Source organism: Hyla sarda, chromosome 7 (assembly GCF_029499605.1).
Source record: "Hyla sarda isolate aHylSar1 chromosome 7, aHylSar1.hap1, whole genome shotgun sequence".
Taxonomy (NCBI): domain Eukaryota; kingdom Metazoa; phylum Chordata; class Amphibia; order Anura; family Hylidae; genus Hyla; species Hyla sarda.
The window spans coordinates 142,900,335-142,913,766 of NC_079195.1; the positions used below are offsets into that span (position 1 = coordinate 142,900,335).

At 42.1% G+C, this 13,432-nt stretch overlaps 1 protein-coding gene across 2 annotated transcripts in view; it reads left to right on the plus strand.

The window, feature by feature from the left end:
* Positions 1 to 13,432, plus strand: part of OGDHL (oxoglutarate dehydrogenase L) — a 195,375-nt gene that overhangs the window by 123,979 nt on the left and 57,964 nt on the right. For both annotated transcript variants that reach the window (XM_056530921.1, XM_056530922.1), the window contains exons 13-14: positions 2,126 to 2,228; positions 2,306 to 2,434. In XM_056530921.1, coding sequence (XP_056386896.1) covers positions 2,126 to 2,228; positions 2,306 to 2,434 — 232 coding nt within the window. The remainder of the gene's footprint in view (positions 1 to 2,125; positions 2,229 to 2,305; positions 2,435 to 13,432) is intronic.

Below are 13,432 nucleotides of genomic sequence, written 5' to 3' on the forward strand. Positions count from 1 at the left end.
AACCCAGTACATAGATAACTCCCTTCTCCACACACGTGTAATCTGTAGTACTGTACTATAAATCATTCCTCAGCACACTGGCAGCATGTTGAGTCTAAACAGTTTGTTCTCCAGCACTATGGGTGTACCTTTTTATGTCTCTGTCTAAGCCATACAATCATAAGAGATAGGACTAGGGATTGTGAGTAGGTGCTCTTCTGTCTTTGGGCAGAGAAGTAAGGGAAAGGAAGTTCAAGTATGAGTACTGCTTGCTAACAGCCCAACCATGGTCCCATCCCCTGAAATGAAGAACATGAGAAAGCTGTGAACCAAGAAAGGGACTCCATAAAAGCAATGAGAGCACTAAAATCACCCTAAACCATAGATTCTTCTCTTACTATTTTAAAAGCTATTTACATTTTTGCATGTTTACTAAATAGCTTTTTATATATCACATCCGTAAGTTCTTATTTAAGGTTCTGCCATGCAAATGTATCAAAGTTCTTTTATAAAACACAAAGTGATATACCGTAATCATTTATTAGTTAAATCTCTGATTGGTTTTACTAGCCAGGCTATTAAACATTATTACGTTAGATAGTTCTATCTGTGATGTCTCTTTAAAAACAATGAATAAAGCAAATCCATGCCTTGTTTTATTTTTATTTTGGAAATTAATTAATAAAAATTTTTGGAAAAAGACAAATGATAAATAAATCATTTAACATTCATATTCATGCTACTTATTACTATAAAGATTTCTTTGTCAGACAAGATGTTGTGAGTAATGGTTGAGGGTAATATTTGCAGCTATGTCATCTGGCAGTGAAGTCATAGGGAGAAGGCACATGAATGTGCTTCTCTATAAATCTTGTGAATGTGGCCTTTATTTATGGTACTTTAAAACCGTAATCAACCATTATGAGGTTTCAAAGGTACTCAGTCCGGTGATATCATACATGGTTTGTTTAAAATAGTTTTTTTCCCCAGAGGCCGTAGTGAAGTATTGGTGTAAGGGGTACCTGTGATTGTAATATCATATACCATCTTTTCTGTGCTAGTACTGTACATACTTTCCTTAATTAGTACTGCTGTCTATTTTTTTTCTTAATGCAGTCGCCAGTTGTAGAATAAACATCAAAATGAATTAAATAAATCCTGGCACTCACTATACTTTTCTTCTGCAATCCGGTTAGTGTTTATTGACACATATGTACACAGCTCACAATAAATGACATGTAGTGAGTGCTGGGATTTATTTTGCTGTCTTATTTGTCCGCGTGCACCACTCAAAAAACACCCACTCCTTCCAGACTGGAGGTCTTTTCCTCTTTGACCAGCATGCAGAAGAACGATAGGTAAATTGTCTACAGGAGGGAGGTGCTTACCTTATTATTATGTATGGAAGTCAATTTGGTGAGCATCATTGCCAATCTCCTTTAGGGGGAACCCTTTAAAAAAAAAAAAACTTTGCAATGGTGGATTCTTACTGTTATCTCTGGCAAGCAGAATGTCTAGGTGGAAAATCCTTCTCAAATTTTTGACCATTTTTATGTTCTATGGAGGTTTTGACTGATTTTCTTTACATTTACAGTAAGGTCATGTTCATACGTCAGAATTTCCGTGCCAGATTCCACTGCAGCACAGTAGAATTCAGTAGAATTCAGAAGGATTCTGCTGCACTGTGTACATGGTGGCATTTCCATGCCAGATGTTTCCAGCATGAAAAGTTCATTTTCAGTGTCTGCAGAAAAAAAGGAACACATTCATTCTTTTTGCGGACTCTGCACGGAATGCACTGCCATCTTTGATTCCTGTGCGATCCTAGCGCCTGCATGTTTATGCCGGTGCCTACAGTTTGCGGAGATTCTTCATGTGGACATTCCGTAGTGTGAACATAGCCTAAAACTGTCAACTATTGTCTCTCTGTGCTCAATGGAACTCTGCTTGGGAAACACTGGACTAAGTAAACAAATTTACAGGTTACTCCTATTTACACAGGGTCTGTCATTTTAGTGTCTGTCAGATTTTTTTCCTTTGACCTTAACTAGTCGGGAAAGGTGTAAATGCTGGAAATTCCTTTGTGGTGGTTTGTCATCTGTTGGCATTGTTCTTTATTATTTATTAAAACATGTTTATATTTAAGGAAGAGATTGCCAAGTATGACAAGATCTGTGAAGAGTCTTATACACAGTCCAAAGACAAGAAAATACTAAACATAAAACATTGGTTGGACTCTCCTTGGCCTGGTAAGAAGAATACTATAGTCTTAACATTAACGTACATGATAATGAAGATAACCACAGGTTTGTTGTTTTCCTTATAGGTTTCTTTACCTTAGAGGGAGAACCTAAAAGCATGACATGTCCCCCCACAGGGATTGCTGAAGATATGATTTCCCATATTGGAAACATAGCCAGCTCTGTACCAGTGGAGAATTTTAAAATCCATGCAGGTAAGATGTTCATAAATATTTATTACTACATCTCAAAAACATTGAAAATAACTAAATACTCATTTAGGAATGTTCTCGGCAAAACTTTCAGCAAGCTTCAGAAACTAGCAGCTTTGCTAAACCTGCAGACACAGAGGGAGTCCTTTCCAAGCTATTTCTGCCGCCTTTTGGAGACTGGCTTTATGGCTTTACAGGGAGTCTTAACCAGCTTTATTAGGTTCATGGATAACAAATCGGCTTACTTATTCTATAGTATGCAAGTTAAGGATTTTATTTGGTGAATGGAGGCCCATGCATGTGTTTGCAATATGCTTCTGGAGCATTTATGGCACATATAGCCCATGTACATTGCAATCGCAATGTTAGCCAAAGTAAGGTACAGCTGCCTTGGGCCAATGTGTGTATTAAAGGGGTACTCTGCCCTTAGACATGTTATCCCCTATTCAAAGGATAGGGGATAACATGTCTGATTGCGGGGAGTTCCAGCAGCCAGGCCCCCCACGATCAGGCATGTTATCCTCTATCCCTTGGAGAGGCGCTGCGGCTTTACGGAAGCCTGGGGCTTCCGTGATCCTGACGTCATGTCACGCCCCCTCCATTTATGTCTATGGGAGGGGGCATGATGGCTAGGAGGAGGCGTGGCGGCTGTGATCGCCAGTCATCCGGCACAGAGCGGAGTTCGCTCCATGCACTGGATGACTGGGGTGCTGCAGTGGAGATTGCGGGGGTCCCCAGCAGCAGGACCACCGTGATCAGACACGTTATCCCCTATCCTTTTGGATAGGGGATAACATATCTGGTGGAGTACCCCTTTAAGCTTGGTATTGTTGCTGCATGCATTGTGTATTGTTAGAAATTTGAGTAACTCCTTCCAACAAAATAGCCACAAACACTGTTTTAGAGAGGAAGAAAACTCTGCTCCTTTTTGAAATAATAAAATCCTGTGTATTCCATTGTTCTGCTCCATCATTGGAGTAGAGCAGCAACAAAAATTCACCAGTGGATCCATTGCATGCTGGACACCAACAACACCCGGCCGCCTCATTTTAACTTTAATGGGGTCAGTCTGGTTTCCTGCATGGTGTACCTTTTTGTTGCAGAACCTGCAACAAAGGAACCAGATGGAGCCTCAAACTCGAGTATGAACTCAACTTCCTGTGACGTTTTGTTTGTCTTTCTCTGTTTGGATGCTATGTTTAGTGATCCTTTAAACCCCAAGGACACAGACCATTTTTGCATTGAGGACACAGACCATTTAAATTGTTTGTGTTTCTGTATTTTTTTTTCTCCTTGCCCTCTAAGAGCCATAACTCTTTTTTTATTTTTCCATCTACAGACCCAGATTACTTTGTAATGGCACCTTTTACTGTACCATAAAATGTACAGTGCAGCCCAAAAAATTTACAGGCGCAATTTTGTTGTTGGGAATGTTATTTTTTTCTTTTACGCTGTGCATTTTACTCATTTACACATTTAACTTTTTAGTTTTCTGTATATGGGGACTCATTTTTGTGCCATGATCTGTAGTTTTTATCCGTACCAGTTTTGTTTAGATGAACCTTTTTGATCACTTTTTATTAATTTCTTTCTGAGATGTAACAATTAATCAGTATTTTTTTACGTTTATGCTGTTCCTCCTGCGGGTTCATAAACATCGTACACTGCTCAAAAAAATAAAGGCAACACTTGAACAACACAATGTAACTCAGAGTCAATCACACTTCAGTGAAATCCCACTGTCCACTCAGGAAGCAACACTGATTGACATTCAATTTCACATGCTGTTGTTAAAATGGACAGAAAACAGGTGGAAATTATAGGCAATTAGCAAGACACCCCCCAATAAAAAAGTGATTCTGCAGGTGGTGACCACAGACCACTTCTCAGTTCCTATGCTTCCTGGCTGTTTTGGTCACTTTGGAATGCTGGCGGTGCTTTCACTCTAGTGGTAGCATGAGACAGAGTCTACAACCCACACAAGTGGCTCAGTTAGTGCAGCTCATCCAGGATGGCACATCAATGTGAGCCGTGGCAAGAAGGTTTGCTGTGTCTTTTAGAATAGTGTCCAGAGCATTACCAGGAGACAGGCCAGATATGTCATTTTTACAGTAAATTGTACATTGTGAAAACGAAACCCTCCAAAATGTGCAAAATTGTGGTTTTTATTTAATTTTATTTTTTGGGATTCGCCGTACATTTTATGGTAAAATGAGAGGTTTCAATACAAAGTACAATTGGTCACGCAAAAAACAAGCCCTTATATGGGTCTGTAGATGGAAATATAAAGGAGTTATGGATTTTAGAGGGCGAGGAGGAAAAAACGAAAACACAAAAATAAAATTGGCGTGGTCCTTAAGAGGGGTTAAAGAGGTTTTCCATATTTTAAGTAAAATTGTAAATAGCCCCAAAACATATGAAAACAACCTCTCGGATCCCGTGCTTAACTCCCGTTAAGGAGCAGAGGTCACGTGACCACTGCAGCCAATCATCAGCCTCTGCGATCATGGTCTGTACTCCTGGCATCACCAGCATGACTGCAGAGACTGCTGATTGGCTGCAGTGGTCATGTGACTTTTACTCCTAAAGCAAGACTGGAGGGTGAATGGGGGCTCAGTGCGGGATCTGGGAGGTAGCTAGTTTGTTGTTTTATTATGTTTTGGGGCTATTTACAATTTTACTTACCGTATTCTTCGCCCTATAGGACGCACCGGCGTATAAGACGCACCCGATTTATAGGTGGAAAATCTAAAAAAATAAAGATTCTGAACCCAACAGTGGTCTTCAACCTGCGGACCTCCAGATGTTGCAAAACTACAACTCCCAGTATGCCCGGACAGCCGTTGGCTGTCCAGGCATGCTGGGAGTTGTAGTTTTGCAACATCTGGAGGTCCGCAGGTTGAAGACCACTGGTATAGGAGGTAGTAATCACGTGTCCCCGCCGCTCCGGACGTGTCACCGGTGCCCTGGATGTCGCTCCATCGCTGTCGCCGCGTCCCCATGGTGTCCCCTACGCTCCGGACTTCTTCTTCCCCAGGATCCACGCTCTCCGTCGTCACGTCACCGCCATCACGTCGCCGTCATCACGCCGCTACGCACGCCGCTCCTATTGGATGACGGCGTGCGCGAGACGACGTGATGACGTCGAAGGAGAGCGCAGGGGATCCCGGCACGGAGAAGACACCGAGGAGGCAGGTAAGGTCCCTCCCGGTGTCCTGTAAGCTGTTCGGCAGTCAGCTTTGATCGCCGTGTCTGAAGGGTTAATACAGGGCATCACTGTGATCGGTGATGTCCTGTATTAGCGGCGGGTCCCGGCCATTGATGGCCGCAGGTATTCGCCGTATAAGCCGTATAAAAAGTGCATCTTATTTGGCGAAAAATATGGTATAACATGGATAATGCCTCTAAGAAATGTATTTAAAGTAAATTTATTGGATTCAGTTTTGTCACTATGTATCAACTACTGTCTGTAAATTTCTGATGACTAGCCATTGTGTTCTACTCAAAGAACAAAGAAAACACAAAATTCTAACATTTAATCATTTGTTTTATCTGTCACTGTGTGTATGCTGCGTGTGACCTATTATTTTGTCTTGCCACATTTTTTGACCACAACCACGTTTTTGCCTGCGGTCGGGAAACCGCATACGGCCGAAAACGAAGCCGACCGGAGGCTGCGGTTCACTCCGGTCGGCTCATAGACTTGCATTGAATACGGTTCCCGAATACGGCTGAGTGCGGGCGCCGCGATTAAGCCCCGCCCCCCTCCTCCAAACCGTATACGGGAACCGTATTTAAGAAAACGTGGTGTGAACCCAGCCTAACAGACATGCCTAAAGCAAGAAGTGCATCTAGTTCCAGGGGGACGTGGGCGGACATTCTGCACATTTGCACAATCTGGCAGGCGCTAGGGCCGCTTGCAAATGTGCCCTCTCATAGACGGCAATGCATTTCCGAGCTAAATCCGCTGAAAGAGTAGACATATCTATTCTTTTTGTGGCAGAAACATCTGCTGCAGAAAGTCCACCATAAGAACCGTGCAGCAGAATCACATTGAAATTAATGGAACTCTGCTGCAGCGGAATGTCCATGCGGAATTTTCTGTCGGAATTCCGCATGGACATTCAGCTGTGTGAACATACCCTAAGGCTAAGTTTCTAATACAGTTTTTGAGCCAAAGCCAGAAATGTATTCAAAATGAATAGGACACATGAAGTAAGGACTTATACTTCTCCTCCCTTATGGATCCACTTCTGACTCAAAAGCTGCAGTGGCAGTATTCCAAAAACTGCCAGAAAAAAAAAAAAAAAAAAACTGGAAACTTAGCCTAATAATGACCAAGTACAGTTTTGCTTTTTGCTTTGAATAATAAAACAAGTCAAACATGAATTTATCTATATATATAAAACTGTGTGTGTGTGTGTGTGTATGTTCCAGCATCATGTCCAAACGGCTAAAGATATTAACATGAAACTTGGCACACGTTACTTATATGTCAACAACAAACATAGGATAGGTAATTTAACCCTTACCCCCATTTGCCAGGGGCGGGTTTTTTGTTTAACCCCTTCCCGCTATTGGACGTATGCATACGTCCAGGCGAATTACACGTTCGCGCAAATGGACGTATGCATACGTCCAAGCGATCTCCTGCTCTGCTGCGGGCAGCGCAGGAGATCGCGGGTGGGACTCAGCTGTCAATCACAGCCGGAGTCCCACCGCAGCTGCCGGGGCCGCGATCGCGCCGGTCCCGGCAGCATTAACCCCATAGATGCCGTGATCAGTCTGATCACGGCATCTATGGTGTTTGCAGGGGGAGCGCTCTCCCCCTGCCCATCAATCGCGGCGCCGCGATAAAATAAGGGGGATCAGGGGTGTCCAAGACACCCTCGATCCCCCTTGAAGAGATAGGAGTGAGGTGGCAGGGTTGCCACCCCTCCTATCCCTGCTATTGATCGGCGGAGCGGCCGACCAATAGCAGACTGGGGGCGGGGGGGTTAAAGTTCGGTTCCCCCCGCTATGCCCGCCCATCGGTGTCCGGGCACAGCGGGGGGAACCGTGTAATAGCGGCAGCGGCGGTCACTTACCCGGCGGCGGCGGCTGTGATCACGGCGGCGGTGGAGGTAAGTATGACGCCGCGTGTCCAGAGTCTGTTGCCTAGCAACATCTGCAGGGCGACAGTTTAGAGAGTGGTCTCTAAACTGTCGCCCTCCAGATGTTGCAAAACTACAACTCCCACCATGCCTTGACAGCTGTTTGCTGTGTTGGCATGCTAGGAGTTGTAGTTTTGCAAGATTTAGAGGGGTTCAGGCTAGAGATCACTGACAGTGGTCTCTAAACTGTAGCCCTCCAGATGTTACAAAACTACAACTCCCAGCATGCCCAGACAGCAGTTTGCTGTCTTAGCATGCTGAGATTTGTAGTTTTGCAACATCTGGAGGGGCACAGTTTAGAGACCACTGTCAGTGATCTCTAGCCTGAACCCCTCTAAATCTTGCAAAACTACAACTCCCAGCATTCAGGAACAGCAAATGGCTGTCTCGGCATGCTGGGAGTTGTACTTGCGTGCCTCCAGCTGTTGCATAACTACATCTCCCAGCATTCCCTTTGGCAATCAGTACATGCTGAGAGTTGTAGTTCTGCAACAGCTGGAGGCACACTGGTTGGGAAATACCGAGTTAGGTAATAGGTTCTATTACCTAACTCAGTATTTTCCAACCAGTGTGCCTCCAGCTGTTGCAAAACTACAACTCCCAGCATGCACGTTCTGTCAGTGCATGCTGGGAGTTGTAGTTCGCCCCCCCCCCCTCCCATGTGAATGTACAGGTTACATTCACACTGGCGACGGATTACAGTGAGTTCCCTGCTTCAAGTTTGAGCTGCAACCGCAGCTCAAACTCCTAGCGGGAGACTCGGTGTAATCCGCCGTCAGTGTGAATGTAACCTTAAAACACTACACTACACTAACATAAAATAAAGAGTAAAACACTACATATACACACGTACACTGCCCCCTCCACCACCACCCCTTCCCCCCCCCAATAAAAATGAAAAACGTATCCTACAGCAGTGTTTCCAAAACGGAGCCTCCAGCTGTTGCAAAACAAAAACTCCCAGCATTTCCGGACAGCCATTGACTGTCCAAGCATGCTGGGAGTTTAGCAACAGCTGGAGGCACCCTGTTTGAGAATCACTGGTGTAGAATACCCCTATGTCCACCCCTATGCAAATCCCTAATTTAGGCCTCAAATGCGCATGGCGCTCTCTCACTTCGGAGCCCTGGCGTATTTCAAGGCAACAGTTTAGGGCCACATATGGGGTATCGCCGTACTCGGGCTTTTTCTCCTTTTACCCCTTATGAAAAGGTAAAGTTGGGGTCTACACCAGCATGTTAGTGTAAAAAAAAACATTTTTGTACACTAACATACTGGTGTTGCCCCATACTTTAACATTTCACAAGCGGTAAAAGAAAAAAAGCCTCCAAAATTTGTAACGCTATTTCTCCTGAGTACGGAGATACCCCATATGTGGGCGCAAAGTGTTCTGGGGACGCACAACAAGGCTCAGAAGGGAGAGTGCGCCATGTACATTTGAGGTCTAAATTGGTGATTTGCACAGGGGTGGCTGATTTTACAGCGGTTCTGACATAAGTGCAAAACAATAAATACCCACATGTGACCCCATTTTGGAAACTACACCCCTCACGGAATGTAACAAGGGGTACAGTGAGCATTTACACCCCACAGGTGTCTGACAGATCTTTGAAACAGGGGTCTGTGAAAATGAAAAATAAAATTTTTAATTTGCACAGCCCACTGTTCCAAAGATCCGTCAAATGCCAGTGGGGTGTAAATTCTCCCTGCACCCCTTATTACCTTCCGTGAGGGGTGTAGTTTTAAAAATGGGGTCACATGTGGGGGGGTCCACTGTTCTGGCACCACGGGGGGGCTTTGGAAATGCACATGGCCAAATTCTCTCTCCAAAAGCTCAATGATGCTCCTTCTCTTCTGAGCATTGTAGTTCGCCCCCAGTGCACTTCACGTCCACTTATTGGGTATTTCCATACTCAGAAGAGATGGGGTTACAAATTTTGGGGGGTATTTTCTGCTATTATCCCTTGTAAAAATGTAAAATTTGGGGGAAAACAAGCATTTTAGTGTAAAATTATTTTTTTTTTTTACATATGCAAAAGTCGTGAAACACCTGTGGGGTATTAAGGTTCACTTTACCCCTTGTTACGTTCCCCAAGGGGTCTAGTTTCCAAAATGGTATGCCATGTGTTTTTTTTTTTCTGTCCTGGCACCATAGGGGCTTCCTAAATGCGGCATGCCCCCAGAGCAAAATTTGCTTCCAAAAAGCCAAATGTGACTCCTTCTCTTCTGAGACCTGTAGTGCGCCAGCAGAGCACTTTTCATCCCCATATTGGTTGTTTTCTGAATCGGGAGAAATTGGGCTTCAAATTTTGGGGGGGTATTTTCTGCTATTACCTTTTTTAAAAATGTAAAATTTTTGCTAAACCAAGCATTTTTGGTAAAAAAAAAATTTTTTTTTACATATGCAAAAGTTGTGAAACACCTGTGGGGTATTAAGGTTCACTTTATCCCTTGTTACGTTCCTCAAGGAGTCTAGTTTCCAAAATGGTATGCCATGTCGTTTTATTTTTGCTGTCCTGGCACCATAGGGGCTTCCTAAATGCGACATGCCCCCCGAGCAAAATTTGCTCTCAAAAAGCAAAATATGACTCCTTCTCTTCTGAGCATTGTAGTTCGCCCGTAATGCACTTCAGGTCAACTTATGGGGTACCTCCATACTCAGAAGAGATGGGGTTACAAATTTTGGGGGGTATTTTCTGCTATTAACCCTTGCAAAAATGTGAAATTTGGGGGGAAACACACATTTTAGTGAAAATTATTATTTTTTTTTTTACATATGCAAAAGTCATGAAACACCTGTGGGGTATTAAGGCTCACTTAATTCCTTGTTACGTTCCTCAAGGGGTCTAGTTTCCAAAATGGTATGCCATGTTTTTTTTTTTTTTGCTGTTTTGGCACCATAGGGGCTTCCTAAATGCAACATGCCCCCAAAAAACCATTTCAGAAAAACGTACTCTCCAAAATCCCCTTGTCGCTCCTTCGCTTCTGAGCCCTCTACTGCGCCCACCGAACAATTTACATAGACATATGAGGTATGTGCTTACTCGAGAGAAATTGGGCTACAAATTCAAGTATAAATTTTATCCTTTTACCCCTTGTAAAAATTCAAAAATTGGGTCTACAAGAACATGCAAGTGTAAAAAATGAAGATTTTGAATTTTCTCCTTCACTTTGCTGCTTTTCCTGTGAAACACCTAAAGGGTTAAACCGCTTACTGAATGTCATTTTGAATACTTTGGGGGATGTTGTTTTTATAATGGGGTCTTTCATGGGGTATTTCTAATATGAAGACCCTTCAAATCCACTTCAAACCTGAACTGGTCCATGAAAAATAGCGAGTTTGAAAATTTTGTGAAAAATTGTAAAATTGCTGCTGAACTTTGAAGCCCTCTGGTGTCTTCCAAAAGTAAAAACTCATAAATTTTATGATGAAAATATAAAGTAGACATATTGTATATGTGAATCCAAAAAAAAAAATATTTGGAATATCCATTTTCCTTACAAGCAGAGAGCTTCAAAGTTAGAAAAATGCTAAATTTTCAATTTTTTCATCAGATTTTGGGATTTTTCACCAAGAAAGGATGCAAGTTACCATAAAATTTTACCACTATGTTAAAGTAGAATATGTCACGAAAAAACAATCTCGGAATCAGATTGATAAGTAAAAGCATTCCAGAGTTATTAATGTTTAAAGTGACAGTGGTCAGATGTGCAAAAAAGGGCTGCGTCCTAGAGGTGAAAATGGGCTGTGTCCTTAAGGGGTTAAAGTCCCATACAAGTCTATGGGAAATATATGTTACTGCATAACTTACAAACGGCTGGAGATATTTCAATAGCACTTGGTCACATGTTACTTATATATCCACTTAAAATATAGGATAGTTAATTTAACCCTTAACTACCCCCATTTGTGAGGGTCGGGGTTTTTGTTTAAAGTCCCATGCAAATCAATGGGAAATGTATGTTCTTACATAACTTCCGTACGGCTAGAGATATTTCAATACCTGGTACACATCTTAGTTTGGGATAGGAGGTCGGGATAGGAAGTCGTGGTATGAGGACGACTGGATATGAGGACGGGATATAACAACAATATATGGGGATGGGATATGAAATCAAAAGCGTACTCCTTTTTTGTTGATTTTCCTCCCCAACAAGGATTAGGAAGAAAAAAACCTGGCAACGCCGTGTACTCAGCTAGTAATTACATAAAAGTATTGGTAATATCTAATAATTAACCCCTTAATGACCAAGGATGTATATTTACGTCCTTGGCTGGCTCCTGCGATATAACGCGGGGTCACGCGGTCACCCCGTCTCATATCGGGTTGGTCCCGGCATGTATCTGAAGCCGGGACCCGGGGCTAATAGCGCACTGCAGTGATCGCGGTGCCACGTGCTTTTAACCCTTTCATCTAAAACAAAAGTAAAAGCTTCCCGGCTGCTCAGTGGGGCTGATCGGGACCACCCCAGTGAAAATGCGGTGTCCCGCTCAGCTGGGACGCGGGCGGAGGTCCTCTTACCTACCTTCGGCGCGTCCCTTCGGCAATTGATTGCTCCAAGCCTGAGATGCAGGCTTGAGCAATCGACCGCCAATAACAATGATCAATACAAAGCTATGGCTTTGCAGTGAACAGTGTAAAAGATGAGTGTGTGCAGTGTTATAGCCCCCTATGGGAGCTATAACACTGTGAAAAAAAAATTAATAAATGTCATAAACATCGCCCAGTGCGTAATTGTCCGTACTATAAAAATATATCCTTAATTAAACCGCACGGTCAATGGCGTATGCACAAAAAAATTTTAAGTCCAAAATGGCGTATTTATGGTCACTTTTTATATCATGAAAAAATGAATAAAAAGCTATCAAAAAGTCTGATCAATACAAAAATTTTACCACTAAAAACTTCAGATCACGGCGCAAAAAAAGAACCCTCATACCGCCCCATTCTCAGTAAAATAAAAATTTTATAGGGGTCAGAAGATGACAGTTTTAAACTTATAAATTTTCCTACATGTAGTTATGATTTTTTTCCAGAAGTATGACAAAATCAAACCTATATACGTAGGGTATCATTTTAATCGTATGGACCTACAAATAAAGATAAGGTGTTATTTTTACTCAAAAATGTACTGCGTAGAAACTGAAGCCCCCAAAAGTTACAAAATGACGTTTTTTCTTCAATATCAGTGCACAATGATTTTTTTTTTCCATTTCACAGTAGATTTTTGTGTAAAATGACTGATATTATTACAAAGTAGAATTGGTGGTGCAAATAATTAAGCCATCATATGGATTTTTAGGTGCAAAATTTGAAAGGGTTATGATTTTTAAAAGGAGGAAAAAACGAAGTGCCTAAAATGTGGAAAAAAAGACAGGGAAAAATTACAATGGAATCAATGAATTCGCAAAAAGTGCATAAATTATTACTGGGCAGAATGCTGAAAAAATAGAGAGAAAAAAATGTAAAGGAAAAAAAAGGAAGGAGAAAAAAAAAGGGTGGGGAAAGAAAAAATAAAGAAAAATAAAAAACATAAAAAAATATATTTAAAAAAGTGGAAAAGTAAGAGAGTTATGAATCGGGGACAATAAAACAAAAAGGAAGGAGTTAAATATTCCTGTTAGAGTATAAATATAATGTATGATTTACTGGTTTGATACACCTTTCTTCTAATGTATTGTATGATGCTTATTATGCTGTCCTTAATGTGCGTGTCATATTTGTTGTCATTTTTGTATTCCATTGTTGAAATGCTGTTTAAAAAAATTCTGTGAAAACCTGCCCTTACATTTTATTAGGGATGTCCTCGGGCTTATACAGTAATAGACTGAAAATCACTATACATG